General features: G+C 38.3%; 1 protein-coding gene across 2 annotated transcripts in view; it reads left to right on the plus strand.

The window, feature by feature from the left end:
- SMYD2 (SET and MYND domain containing 2) overlaps positions 1-15,755 on the plus strand; it is an 88,922-nt gene that overhangs the window by 33,512 nt on the left and 39,655 nt on the right. Inside the window, exon 1 of one of the 2 annotated variants that reach the window (XM_056815918.1) lies at positions 11,173-11,287. The exons of the other annotated variant lie outside the window; for it this stretch is intronic. Coding sequence (XP_056671896.1) covers positions 11,252-11,287 — 36 coding nt within the window. The 5' untranslated portion in view covers positions 11,173-11,251. Of the gene's footprint in view, positions 1-11,172; positions 11,288-15,755 lie in introns of those variants that run through there. 2 annotated transcript variants of the gene reach the window in all.

Below are 15,755 nucleotides of genomic sequence, written 5' to 3' on the forward strand. Positions count from 1 at the left end.
TATATTATTCATTTAGTTAGACCACTTCTTGGCAGAGATTGCTTCCAATTTACCATACCCTTATCAAGAGGGTATTTTGGGAAGTTAGTTTGCAGGATAATCAGTAGGAATTGGGCATCCCAGAATATGTTTCTTAACTGGATAGCAAAAGAAAGGAAATCTGTTTTTCACAATGAAGGGGTAGTGATTGAGTTGTAAGTAGAATTTTGGAAGTGGCCTGGGGAAGAGTAGAGAGAAGGCATAGGCAAAGGCTGAAAACCACTGGTAGGATTCTAGAGGTTGATAATGATCATGGCAACTGATGTTCATAGAGGGCTTTAAGTGAGAGAGAATAATGAATTTGGAGTCAGAGGACTCTATGACTTACTATCTATGTGACCTTGAACAGGCCCTTTAATACTTCTTGCTCTTAATTTCCTCATCTTTAGAGGGAGGGGGTGGTTTGGATGGCCTTTGAGACCCCTTCCATTTCTAAATCTTTTACCATAAGTTTGGCAAAGCATTTTCACACATTTTACAGGATTGTTATGAGGCCCTTCCTAGCTGTATGACCAGCTAAGTCACTTTTTTTTTTTGAAATGTCAAGAGAATGAAATTTTATTTAGGATTGACTCCATACAGCTTTAGCTTCATAAATGATTCGATACTTAATAGACCTTCCTTCCATCTTCCACCATAATTATGAATAACATTGAGTTATAATTATTCTTTTTGCATGCAAGTTCTAATGAAAACCACTTAAGATCCTACTAAAGTTTAACAATCTTAAAGAGGAGAAAAAAGTTTTACAACTACATTAGACACTGATTTGTTTTTTTTTTTTCTACGAATTAACATGATTACATTTATCTACTTTAGAAATGCACTGAGGCTGTCCGATGAGGCTGTTTACAAGTTATCATAATCATTGTCATCTTCATGTTTTCTTTTCAATGCATTTGGTGACTCAACCAGGGTATTCTGGGATACCACGTTAGTAGTGATGAGGATGTTTTTTTGCCCCATCAGAGAAGGGTTAAGCAAGTCACTTAGTTTCTGTTTGCCTTGGTTTCCTCATCTGTAAAATGGGGAGAAGAATAATACCAACTGCCCAAAGTGGTTCTGAGGATCAAATGAGATAATATTTGCCTGATATATAGTAGATCCTATATAAATAACTCTTCCCCTTCCATTTATCCAGTGAATGTTGTGAATTTCAAAACTACTCAACCCTGTTCAAACCATTCTTTAGAGGATGGGATTTGGCTATTTCCTGTTATTTCCAATAACAATAGAGATACTTGGAATGACAGAATCAGGTTTTGGAAACTACAATCTCCACCCTACTCAAAGTACAGGATTTAGGAAGGGCTGCAGCAAAGCTCAAGATTTAATTATTTGAGAATGTGGCCTTCAACAGACTTGTGCAAAGGGGACAGACCTCTGGGCGGTCCTGGGTGAAGCTAGAGCCACCATTGGAACAGGTGAGACACAGGAAGTGAGGTAGAGGACAGCTGAGGAGTCTGGGGACTTCCTGTATGGAGGAAAGGAGGTTGTTGGAGCCTGGTGCTTGGAGTGGAGGCCCTCAGACTGTTTCTCCATTTTGGTCACGTGAGTGATAGGGACTGATCTCTTTTCTTTGCCTCAGCTATCCAAGGCCTTGGGCCTTTGGCCCAGCCTAAGCAGAGTGGATATTTAAGCCCTATTCCCTTCTCTCCCCTTTCTCTCTCTCTCTCTCTCTCATACCTTTCTTCCTCCTGTTAATAATTTTAAAAAAATTCCATAAAAGGTTGACTGCTGACTTGAGTTTTCATTTAGGAATTACATAGCTGAATTCCTTGGCGACCTTAAATTAATATATATCAGTCTTTTAAAGTGATTTCCATTTCACAACGTCATAGGTCTAGTTACTAGCTAGAATCATTGTTTTTCCTGGTAATGAGCATTCAATCAATAAACATTTACTGAGCACTAGGGCAGCTAAGTGATACAGTGGATAGGGTGCTAGACCTGGAGTCAAGAAGATCTGGATTCAAATTAGACCTCAGATACTTCCTAGCTATCTGACCCTGGGCAAGTCTCTTAACCCTGTTGGCCTCAGTTTTCTCATCTGTAAACTAAGCTGCAGAAGGAAATGGCAAAGGACTCTAATATCTTTGCCAAGAAAACCCCAAGTGGGGTTACAAAGAGTCAGAAAGACCCGCAAAGATTAAATAACTACAATAAATTGTGCCAGACATTGTGCTAATTCCTGGCATAAAAAGAAAGACAAAAAATAATCCCTGCTTTCAAGGAGCTCCTGGGGTCAGTGAACAGTGTAGCAGTCCTAAACCAATGCTCCTCCAGAATGTGCCCTCACAAGTAGTGCAGTGTCACCATTTTATTGCATAAACACTGAGAGTGGGTGGATGGCATCAATCATTTCTCCCATGTGTAAGACAGCCAGGAAATGGTACCATGGAAAGCAAGCTGTACTCAGTATCTTGAGGGATCTAGTTTTGAAAACTGGCTCAGACACTTCCTAGCTGTATGGCTACAGGTAAATCATTTCACCAATGTGAGCCTCAGTTTCATTATCTATAAATGGGAGCAACAATGCCTGCTAATATTTGCCTCACTGGCTTGTTAATATCTTAGGATAAAATGAAATAATTCATATGTAAGTGGGTAGAATAGGAGAGAGAGAACCAAATCCCATCCCACCCCGTCACTCCTACACATAAAAAGATCTTTACAGATTCTCAAGGCCTATGGAATTATTAGCTTTTACTATAATTAAGGCATCATATATGTCAGTAGTTTAGGCTTTGCACTTCAGAAAACAAATTCAGCTCTGAAGCAGAGGTGGAAATTAATATCACCAGGCCTGAGACAGACAGCCCCACCTCCTTGGCTAGTGTTTGACTGGTGAGTCATCAACTTCCATTGCCTCCAGCCATCTCAGCTAATACCCAGTGGAAGCAGGACCAGAAGAAGCAGCTTTGCACATTGAGCAGCTAAGCCCAAGTTGCTCTGTCCTGTCCAGAAACAGTCAGTGAACCATCTCTCATTTCTGCGCCTGGAATGGTCTCCTTTCTCATCTCCTCTTCTAAGAATTCCTGGCTTCCTCTAAGATTTCGCTCAAATGCTGCCTTCTGCAGAAGCCTGGTTCCGGTCCCCCTCCCTGTTAGAGCCTTCCCCTCTACCATTACCTTCCATCCATTCTGCAGGTATCTTGCATTTACTTACCACAGTGCCAAGCATGCATGAAGCACTTAATCACTCTTTGGGGGACCCTGGTGATCTAATTAAGTCAACAAGTATTTATTAAGCCTTATTATGTACCAGGTTGTTCAGAGAAAGGCAGAATATGCCCCCTGCTCTCAAGGAGCACATAATCTAATGGGAGGAGACAACACGCAAACACCTATGTACAAACAAGATATACACAAAATAAAATGGAGATAATCTTAGATGAAAGGAACTAGCATTAAGTGAGATTGGGACAATCTTGTAGAAGTTGGGATTTTAGCTGGGACCTGAAGGAAACTAGGGATGCCCGGAGACATGAAGAGGAAGAAAACTCCAGGGATTGGGAATCACCAGTAAACCTACATGGAGTCATGGCCCAGGGCAAGTCGCTTACCTTCCCTCACCTGGTCCTCACCACTCTTCTGCCTCAGAGCCTATACTTAGTATGGATTCTAAGTTGGAAGGCAAGGGCTTAAAAAACAATACATGGAGTCACATGATGAAAAATGCTATCCACTGCCAGAGGAAGAACTGATGGAGTCTATATGCAGATGGAAACATACTAGTTTTCACTTTATTTTCTTCATGAGTTTATTCTTTTTGTGTGATATATATCTTCTACAACATGATGAATATGGAAATATGTGTTGCATGATAGCACATGCACAACCCACACCAAATTGTTTAATGCCTCAGGGAGGAGAGCCTTGAGGGAGGGAGAGAGGGAATTAGAAATTCAGAATGTGAGAAGGCAAATGTTAAAAAGAGTTTTTATGTGTATTTGGGGGAAACATAATATATTGCTAAAAAAAAATACATAGAGTCAGCAGCTGGAATGTCTTGCTCAAGTTAAAGCCAGGTCAGTGTCACTGAATTGCAGATTTAGAGGTATAGCTTCCAAATCTGAAATTCTATGATTCTTATCAGCCCTTCTACCTATCTCTTTCCATTCCCCTGTCCTCTCCAGTCACTTTACCTTGTTTGCCACAGAAAACTCTTGATTACATCTAGCATCCTTGTGCTGGTCCATGGACCCTTAGGAATTTTACCCCCATTATGTCTGGAATTTCTTCCTCAACTGGTCATTTGTGACAACTTATATATCTCAGACACTGGCTCAGGAGAAATCAGAGAAAATCAGAGTTTAGATGGTTCATGGAGGCCCATATTTGAATAATAATCTCCTCCACAATCCACTTGAAAGGTTATCAACTTGCCTTCACTTTAGGACCTTCACTATGGGGGGCAGCTGGCTGGTCCAGTGGATTGAGAGCCAGGCCTAGAAATAGGAAGTCTTGGATTCAAATGTGACCTAAGACACTTCCAAGCTATATAACCCTGGGCAAGTCACTTAACCTCATTGCCTTGTCCTTCTCTTCTGCTTTGGAACCAACACACAGTATTGATTCTGAGATATAAGGTAAGGGTTTAAAAAAAAGACAAAAAAATCTTCATTATGAAGGAATACAGTCTTCATTATGAAGGAAGACTGTATTGATGCAGTCTATTACAACTTTATCCACTCTTTGATTGTGGAGAGAGAGAGACAGAGAAAGAGACAGACAGACAGACAGACAGACAGACAGACAGACAGACAGACAGACAGAGACAGACAGACAGAGACAGACAGAGAGAGAGAGAGAGAGAGAGAGAGAGAGAGAGAGAGAGAGAGAGAGAGAGAGAGATTAGTACATGGATACAGAAACATTATGGAGAGCATTGGAGTGAGACTTAGCCATAGTTTTTTAGTTGGATTTTTTTTCATCATGTCTAACATTTTGTGACCCTATTTGGGGTTTTCTTGGCAAAGAGTAGTTTGTCATTCCTTTTCCAGATCATTTTACAGATGAGGAAATAGAGGCATATGGGTTTAACTAACTTGCCCAGGATTACACAGCTAGTAAGCATTTGAGGCCAGATTTGAACTCAGGAAGAGGAATCTTCCTGATTATAGCAATGCCAAGCATCCTGGCTCAAAAGATGTAGAAATAGCAACAATATTATCATAGAAGTAGATTACACCCTACCTGGACAGATGGATGAATTAGATGATGACTTTGGGAAATAGTTCACAAATCTGGCAAAGAAACTCAATATTGTAGTGATAGAAGATTCCAGCTCTCTGGACATCTGACACTGTTTTTCTGTCAAAAGCAGAGCTGATAAATCTGTGACTTGCCTTGATGATAATTTCATCTTTCAAAAGGCAGAATAGGCAACAAGAACAATTGTTATTCTGCACCTGATTATAATCAGTGAAAAAAGAACTGATTACTGCCATAGAAGTGACAAGAACTTTAGTAGCCAGTCATTAGAGAGGCATCATAGCGTGGTGGAGATGATCTCTGGCTGGCATTGAGTCAGGAAGTCACTTAGCCTCTCAAGGGCCTCTGGCAGTTATCTGGGACTATAAATTGCAGGGAAGGTGCTAATATGCTCCTCACTAGGAGCTCTCAATCTCAGAGAAATCATACAGTCAAAACAACAACAACGACAACAACAATCCAATTCAGTCACTGAGTGAGGAATAGAAAGGAAAAGAAATCCAGGCATATCTTGGCCACTAAGATTTTTCTAGCATAGATTTCAAACAGAAAGGAAAAGGTAATATCATATGACTTCATATAGTACAGGGGATGTCTAATAGAAATGGGAAATTCTCAGGAGTGAAATTATGAGTAAACAAATTATTCCACTGAGAAAGAAAAAACGGACCAAAAAAGCCAATACAGGTAGATGGGGGTTCAATGATAAATTCAGATTTTAAAAATATATGTGGAGGTAGATAGGTAGGTAGCACAGTGGATAAAATGTTAGCTCTTAAGTCAGGAGGACTTGGGTTCAAATGTGGCCTCAGACACTTCCTAGCTGTGTGACCATTGGCAAGTCACAACTCCAATTGCTTACCCCATACTGCTCTTCTATCTTAGAGTTGATACTAAGAAAGAAGGTAAGGGTTTAAAATAAATAAAATAAAAATATACGTGTAGAAGATCAAAGTAAAGGAAGGTACTTGAGGATGAATATAAGAGTAGTAACTTTGTCAGATTTGTAAGGAGAACAGAAGAACAGAATGAACATGGGATGGCAATAAATGCTTTGAAGAAAAATAGAATTTTGGGGTATAATTTGGTATTTTTGGGAAAAGAGACTGACCAAAGGAGGGTTGTTGCCTAGTGTAGATAAGATAGTTATTATATTAGGGAGAAAAAGGATGAATTATTACTCTGTAGTCTGAGCTAGGTGTTGGAAATGAGACCCTACAATGGGCCTGGAATTTGAGCCATATCACTACTGCTGCTGGTCTGCCTTTTTCAGTTCATTGTCTAGGGCCTTCCTACTCAGGAATGCTACTCCCCAGGCCAGAAATGCTTTAGATTTGTGACTCAGAACTGGGTAACAGGAAACAAAGTTTGCTTCTTTTTTTCTTTCCCATTAAAAATGATATTAGGAACAAAACAATCCAGATTCTCAAGGAAAACAATGGAGACAAAAAAGTAGGCATGAAGGGAGAGCAGCACTTCTAGATTACACAGTAAAGTAATAATCATCAAAACCATGTGGTACTGGTTAAAAAATGCAAAAGCAGATCAATGGAGTAGACTAGATAAAAAAGAATCAGAAACAAATGAACTCAAAAACCCAGTGTTTGATAAACCAAAGAAAAAAGAGAGAGAATGACCTTTGAACTAGGATAGAACAAAATGATGGTTAGCAGGGAATGGAAATCCAGTAGTAAGAAGATGATTGGGCAGCATTTCACTGTCTTCATTGACTGAAGTCATTGGGTGAACTTTATCTTAGAGTACTGACAAAACTGGCAGATATGATGGCTAAGTAGGTAATGTATAGTTTTGAAAAATCTTAGAGAAATGGTTGAAGAGATCTTAGAAAGAAAAAGGGCAGGTGAAGTGCAAATGTCCCTATTTTGAAAAAGGAAAATAAGATGTGGCTAACAAAAAAACTGAATGCTCTCTTGGGCTGCATTGTGTAATGTCCAGAGTAAGGGTAGTGATTATATTAAAATACTCTTCTTGAGTCAGTTTGCATTCATTTCAAGAGCCTTTAGTAATACTGACTATGTGACCCAGAGAAGTGTGACCCATTTAACATTTACTTCACAAGGTTATTGGAGGATCAAATAATACTATATGTAGATCACTTTAAGGAGCTTTATAAGTGCTAGCTATTATTATTTACTTTGTATATATGCTTATATTCACTTTTTTGTGTAGTATTTTCCTTTCCCCAATATAGTATAATCTACTTGTTGGCAGGGGCTATTTCTTTTCTATTTTTATAACCCTAGCACCTAGCATTGTGTCTTGCATATAGTTGGCATTCAATATATCCTTGTCAAATTAAATAGAATATGTTAGGTTAGGAAATATCGAGGACCTATTCTGTATGCATAAGCAAGAAATAGAATAATTAGTGGGATAATCTTGGGGAAAGGCACTGCCGTTAAAGGGGATTGGAAAATGCTTCTTACAAAAGATAGAATATTTTCTGAGAGTTGAAGGAAGTAGGAAGTAGGAGGACAGATTTCTAGAGATGGGGATCAGCCATTGAAAATAGAACATGGGAAGGGGAGCCAAGATTATAGACTGTTAGGAATCAGTTTGGTGAGCTCCCTTCCCCAGACTCAGCCAGAGAAATATAGAAAATGTAGCACCCTGAATCATGATGGAGAAATCCAGAAATTCACGATCAATCCTTTGTCTAGCCCAGCTTGGCATTGGCAGGGACAGACATTGGAGACTGAGTTTGCCCTGGAGCATGCTACATTCTGAGTACTCTAGTGTCCACCATGGTGGAAAAAGGTTCCAAACCCTTATAGGTGCATCCTCAGATCCATACCAGACCCATACCATATCCATACACTAAAAACTTTGTCTCCTGCTACTCAGTTCTGAGTCACAAATCCAGAGCAGACTGAGAAGAGGTTCTGGACTGGGAAGTGTCATTTCTGAGTAGGAAGGTCCTGGACAATGAATGAAAAGGCAGGCTAGCAGCAGTAGTGGTATGTATTATGTATGGCTCAAATTCCAGACCTCAAATTCTAGGTCTCATTTCCAGCACTTGGCCCACGCTAAAGAGGAATAATCAGAGCAGGAGTCCTATATTAAAGGAGAGTTTACAGTTCTGGTGTACTAAATGAACAGAGCTTTCCAGCTGGTTTATAGGGGAAGAGTTGAGGATTGGCCTACTATTGGCCCAAATACAGGTTAGTAACTTGCAGAGCTTAAACCAGGGGAGTAGCAATCAGACTTTGCCCTGGACCAGACCATTTGGGGAGCACTTAAAAACTTATAGGCTCCCAACCTATCCCTGAGATCCTTCAATAACTATTAGTATCCCCCCCCAAAAGCAGCAACAGGCTAGATCTTCCCTCCAAAAAAGGAAGATGTTACTGGAAGAATGGTCAAACACAGAAAGAATCCTAACAAATTCAGTTGTTATGGTAGCAGGACCCTAAAGACACAAACATAGAAGGAGAGAATAACTACAATATATTTATAAGCATTCTTTCAGAGAAAAATATAGCTGGAACAAAAACACAATTAGAATCCTTAGAAAGGATAAAGTGAAGGTTTTTAACATTTTTAATGGTTTCATAAATGGAATCGAAATGTTTGAGGAAAAATTGGAAAGAAATGAGAACTTTAGAAGAAGGAACTTGAAAGGGAATTAATAGCTTGACACAAGACCTACAAAACCTTACCCATGCAACCAATACCTTAAATATTAGAAGGGACCATATAGAAGCCAATGGTTCTATTTGGCAACAAGAAATATTACAATGGTCAAAAGACTGGGGAAAACAAAGAAGAAAATGTAGGTGTCTCATAGTAAAAACAATTGGCCTGGACAACAGATTGAAAAGTTAAAAATGAGGAATTATTTGACTTTCTGAAAGCCATTAAAAAAAAAAAGATCCAGGCCTCTTATTTCCAGAAATATTAAAAGAAAACTGTGCAATTTTCTTGGACCAAAGTATAAATAGCAAGAATCCACTGGTCACCTCCTGAAAGAAACCCTCATATGAAAACTCATAACTAAGATGCAAGGTTTCCAGGTCAAAGAAAAAATGATACAAGCATCGAACAAGAAAGAATTCAAGTACTGAGGAGTCACGGTCAGAATCACGCATGATTTAGCAGCCATCACTATGAACAAGTGGAGAGTTTGGATTATGATTTTCTAGAAGGCAAAGCATGTGGTCTTCCAACCAAGAATAACTTGTCCAGAAAAGCTAAGCATAATGATACCAAAGAAAAAATGGATTTTAAATGAACTAGAGAATTTCCAAGCATTCCTGGTGAAAAGATCAGATCTTAGAACAACTTTGAAATTCAAAGGAGTGAAGAGAAACAAGAAGGTAAACATTAATTCACAATGATAAAAGATTATACAAGGATAAACTTCCTATATTTAAATATAGGGAACATTTATATTCAAACATGTGTCCCCTCCGAATCATTATCAGGGTTCATAGAAGTCCAATTAGAAAAGACCTGGAAGTAGTTCTGTTATGTCTAGATGATCCTACTAAAAGGATAGAGAGAAGAGGAATATCCTGAGAGAAGTGAAAGGAAGATTAGGGGAAATTTTCTAATGTAATTAGGCTGCACAAGTAGACATACAAACAAGGAGGAGATAGTTGGGAAGACTGGCTAACTTGAATCTCACTGTCATCTGGATTGGTAAAAAAAAGGAAGCACACACACATAGTTGGTTACAGAAATACATTTAACTCGGGAAATAGGAAGAAGTTGGAAAAAGGGAATTAGGGGGAAAGAAAAATGAAGAAAGGACTAGTTCTAAGCAAAGAAAAAAACAAAACCTTTAAGGATGCACAAAAATATTTATAGCCCTTTTTGAGGTGGCAAAGGATTGGGGACATGAGGAAATACCCTTAAATGGGAGAATGGATAAGCAAGTTTTGATATATCATTTTAATGGAATACTGTATTGCAGAACTTTTATCAGTGGAATAACCAACTAGGATTTCAGAGAACTAATAATAATGCATGCTACTCACTTCTTGATGGACAGGTTGAAATAAATACTTTTTTGGACATGATCGTTGTGGAGATTTGTTCAGATTGACTACATATGTTCAAAATAGGTGTTTTTCTTGTGGTTTTTGGAGTGGGGAGGTGGAGATGATGGGAATAAAGATCTTTGCTGATTAAAACACAAAATATTAAATTCTGGGAAAAAATTAAATGGTTGGAGTCAGAAGATGGCATGTCTTATTAGAAGAACCACAAGGAGATGAGTTTCACTGGATTGCAGAGTATATGGAGAAGTCGTATGTAAGAAGATTGGAAAGAGAGAAGGGAGCCAGGTTCTGAAGAGCTATAAACAACAGAGGACTTAATTTTTCATTCTGAAGGTGATAGGGAGCCACTGGAGTTTATTGAATAGGAAGTGACATGGTTAGAACTTTACATAAGGAAGATCAGTTTGACAGATGCAGAGGATGGACCAGAGTGGGGAAGTCTTGATTCAGGAATACCAAACAGCAGGCCTTTGCAATAGTCTAGACATGAGGTGATGAGGGCCTGCACCAGGATGCTAAGTAGTGTCTAAGGAGAGAAGGGAACATAGTAGACTTGTTAGGACTTGACAACAGATTATATATGACAGGTGAGAGAGAATGAGAATATGAGTCTGGGTAACTAAAAGAATGAGGTGTCATCTAAAATAATAGGGAAATTAGAAAGAAAGGAGGATTTGGGAGTAATGGTAGTCAGCCTGGTTTGGGACATTTTGAGTTGCAGGTGTGTGCAAGAAATCTATTTTGAGGTGTCCAATAGGTAGTTGGAAATGGAAGACTGCAGGTCAAGAGAGAAGTTAGTATGAAATCTGAAAATCATCAGCATAGAAATGAAAATTGAATCCATGTGAACTGATGAGATCACCAAGTGAAATCACAAAGGGCTTAGGACACAGTTTTGAGGGTGGACACCTAGAGTTAAGAGGTGTGACTAGGATGAGGAACTAACAAAGGAGACAGTGCAAGGAGAGAACAATGTTACCTAGAAAGGAAAGTATCAAGGAGAAAAAGGTGACTGATAACATCAAAGGATACAGAGAAGTAAAAAACTATAGAAACTGAGAAAGGGATATAAGATTTATCAAATAAGAGATCATTGGTAACTTTGGAGAGAGCAGTTTCATTTGAAGTCATTCAGATCAGATTGTAAGCCAGACTATATAGAGTTAAGAAAACAAGGCAAAGAAAGAAAGTAGAGGCCTTCTCAAAGAATTTAGCTACCAAAAGGGTGGAGAGACATAAGAAATAGCTAGCAATGAGAAATGGAGCAGGTGAGACTTTTTTGAGAATGGAGAGACCTGGACTTCTTTGTAGGCAGCAGGAAAGCAGCCAATCTATAGGAAGAAATTGAAGAGTAGTAAGAGAGGGGAGGTAGCAGAAAGCACAGTCTGCTGGAAAAAGCAGTAATGGAGGGGATCATTTGTGCATGTAGTAGGGTTTGCCTTTGCAAGAAGAAGGACCACCTCTTTATGTGAGACTTGAGTGAAAGAGGAAATAGTGGAAGAAGGTGAGTGATGTGAAAAGGAGAGAGTGATGAATAGCCTCAGTTTTTTCCAGTAAAAGGAAACAAGATTCTTCCCTGAAAGTTGCATGGGAAGTTTGAGGAGGAATGAAAAGATTTGGAAAAACTTCTCTGATAACTAAGATTAAGGGAGCAGAAAAAGATTGCCATGTCACATAGATCACACTTGAAATTATGTAATACAAATTTGCAGTGGACTCATTCAGCAAACTTAAGTGATTTTCTGCCACTTTGGGTTGAGCAGCATGTGAATGGGGGTGGAGGGAAGGCATCAGATGGTAGAATAGGGCAAGTAACTTGAGAGAAGAAATTATAGAATTTAATTGGAAGAGTATATAGCTGGTGCAGCAGTGAAAAGAACTAGAAAGAACTGAGGAGGAAAGATTGTAGGTCACAGTGAAAACAAAGAATAAGGTTATGGATTGCAAGGCAGAGAGAAAGGAGTAATGGTGATAGATTATGATCAGATAAAGGAATTTCAGAGTTCCTGATCATACAAGTAGAATTCTTATGAGCGTGTTGGCAGATCAAGAGTATGAGCATCTCTATGTGTACTATAGTTAATATGGAAGAGTAAGTCATGAGAAACAAATAAGTTGAAGAACTAGGAGGTAAGAATATTCAAGAAAGCATTAATATTTATGTTGAAGTCCCCTTAAATGAAGGCAGAATTTGGAGAGGAAAGAAAGATTGAGACAGGCACTGAATTCAAGGAGGAAAAATAGGAAGGGTATCATGGAGGTCAGTGGATAACAGCTACCAGAATCTTGAGTAAGTGGAAAATACTGACTGAACTCCAAAGAAGAAGAGGTTAAGTGATAGTGGTAAGGAAATAGAAATGGAGAACATAAGTAACCCACAATATGACCAATAAGTCTGCGTGAGTTAAACTTCAACCAGCCCTGGAAAGGATCCACATTATTAGCATGGGGCCAGGTCTTAGTAAGTACAAGAAAATGTAAAGATAAAGAAAAGAAAACAAAAGGTGTAAAATTAAATCCTGTTTGATACCAAATGGAGCAAGCATTTTAGATAACACAACAATAGACAGGACCGATAGCTTTCTAATGGAATGTTATGAGGGTTCAGTTGAAGAAAGTGGGAATAAAGGATAGGGATATGGGGATTAGGGAGTAGAATTTATGCAATAACAATAGTGAGTTAAGGATCACTGATATGGGTAGGATATGATGAGATGAAAGTATGTTAATCATTAAGGAATGAGTGTGGGTAGGTTATCATCCCTACAGCTTAGCAGAACAAATCTAATCCCTCTTTTATGGAACAACTCTAAAACAATTTAAGGAAAGCAACATTTTCTTTTCTCTACGCTATGTAACCCTGGTTCTTTCAATTTGTATGGGATGGTTTTCCAATCTCTTACTATCCTGCTCACTTTCTTCTGGACTTACGGTAGTATGTCAATGACTTTCATAAAATGTGTTGCCCAGAACTGATCACAGTATTACAGATGTATTCTGTCCAAAGCAAACTACAATGACACTGTCATCTCCTTCATTCTAAACACTATATGCCTCTATTGAGATGAACACAAATAGAGATGAACTGGTTCACCAAATGATTAAGATGAGGAAAGAGGAAGAGTATAGCTAGGGTTGGGATGATGGCCTGGGAAATCCTAAAATTCTGTTCACTTTTTTTGGATTGCCACATCAAGTCTAGAACTTAAAAGCCTTAATTAAGTCTTTTAAATCTATCCTACCATAAATATCCCTGTAAATTAATTTGAAGATCCAAATCCATAGCCTTTCTTAAGTGGTAATCTTGTCCACTAACAACAACATGGTTGATACTACATCCAGGATGGAGCTTCAATTATCAAGTCTGTTTCTGATTGTTCCTTACAACTACTAACACCTACCCTAGTGCCTTTCTCATTAAAATTATTTGTTAAAATGACTTGGAGTTGAAGTTTCCTTCTCTTAAAGGACAGCATTAACATACAAACATAAAGTTCCTTTATTCTAGATAGATAGATATTTATTCATGTTTTAACTATACATGTATGTCATAGCTTCACATGTACATGTATTAATAAACATGTAAGTGTATAATACAATGTGATAAAATTAATAATACACAATTTATTATGCACACATTTATATATATCTAGAGAGTTATTATCTATCTGTCTAGTGCTTTGTAAATGTTAAAGTGCTTTATAAATACTTACTATTATGATACTGATACTAATGTAGATATTATTTGTTGTCTTTCATTCCTAACAATATGCAGAAGTCCTCGAGAATAAAGAAGCTTGTGTCTATATGTTTACAGTGATCTTAGAGAGGAAAACTCCAGGTTAATTCCAGGAACTTCTGCTATGAGAAGGGGACCAGGCTAGGTAGTAGTACTTAGAACAAACTCTCTCTCTCTCTCTCTCTCTCTCTCTCTCTCTCTCTCTCTCTCTCTCTCTCTCTCTCTCTCTCTCTCTCTCTCTCTCTCTCTCTCTCTCTCTCTCTCCCCCTTCCTCCTTCCCTCCCTCGGGTTATTATCTTTATCATATGTTAGTGTTGTTCAGTCTTTTCAGTCATGTCCAATTCTCTATAACCCCATTTGGAGTTTTCTTGGTAAAGATCCTGGAGTAGTTTTCCATTTCTATTTTATACAGGAACTATTATTTCCACTTTATAGGTGGAGAAACTGAGGCTAAAAGAAGTTTAGTGACTTGCTTAGGATCACATATCTAGAGCATGTCAGAGGCAGGATATAAACTGACTTTTGGGCCAGTATTGTAATCTATCTCACCAATAATCATTAGGGAAATATCTGTCATTAGTGAAAACAGGTAAAAGTCAAACTATTCAGTGCCAGAGACTGGTTAATACTGCTTTTGTGGCTTCTTTCTGGCTTTCTATCCTTTTTTCTCCCTACCTCCCACACCCACAAGCCTGCCACAATGCATTATGCAATAAGCATTAAATAAATATTTATAGAATTATTTGGCTCCAGCCTCAGATACTCCCTAACTTCCTCTCCCCTCCTTTACTTTGTCTCCCTCCCTCTTTCACTCTCTCCTTTGGACCCCAGCAATTGTCAATAGAGCCTATTTCTTCTCAGTGAGCTGCAACCACCTGTTTTCTACCTCTGTACTTTATCATCACACTCTCATTTCAGGCTTCAGCTAAAAACAGATCTTCATCTCCCTTGTGCATATCTTGTCATTTCTCTCTCCCTCTGCTCTTGGTTATATTTGTCACTGAGTTATTTAACTCCACAGAGTGTCTTAGCACAGAACTTAAGCCAAGGACCTGTGCTGCATTCTGCATTAAATAATGCCAAGTCTTTTCTACTTGGAGAAGTTTGGAGAGAGAGGGGTGTATGTTGGGGATCATCCTTTAGTGTCATTCATCCCATATTTTATTAAATTTCAGCACTGGATCTTAGCTCTTAATGCCTAAGAGAGTAGTGGGGGAAAGGGTCTTTTTGAGATCATTTGACTTTTTCATTGCAAACTGAAAGAGACATTATGTAGTTCTTATTTTTAAATCTGTCTGATTGGCTATTTATTTTAAAGGGCAACCGTGTTAAGAGTTCATCCTTCTTCACATAATAGTGTCATGGAATCTTGGGATTGAAAGGAATTTCAGAGACCATCTAATGTAATCCTTATTTGAAAAGGAACCTCTCCTTAATCTCCCAATAAGTGACTATCCGATTTCCATTTGAAGGTAACTGAATTTACCCATAGATAGTTTGTAAGTGACTAAACTGAATATATAATATACTAGGATAGTCTCTGTAATAGGAATATTTATTTTAGGATATTCCTCAGAAAATCCCAAAGAATCCCTAACTTAATAACTTAATAGATAAGTTAAACTCAGTGAAAATCAATCCCTGTTTTTTTTTCCTTTTTTTATTTAGAATATTTTTCCATGGTTACATGATTCATGATCCTATCCTGCCATCTTTTCTTCCCCCTTCCCGAATCCA

This window comes from Monodelphis domestica, chromosome 2 (genome assembly GCF_027887165.1).
Source record: "Monodelphis domestica isolate mMonDom1 chromosome 2, mMonDom1.pri, whole genome shotgun sequence".
NCBI lineage: Eukaryota > Metazoa > Chordata > Mammalia > Didelphimorphia > Didelphidae > Monodelphis > Monodelphis domestica.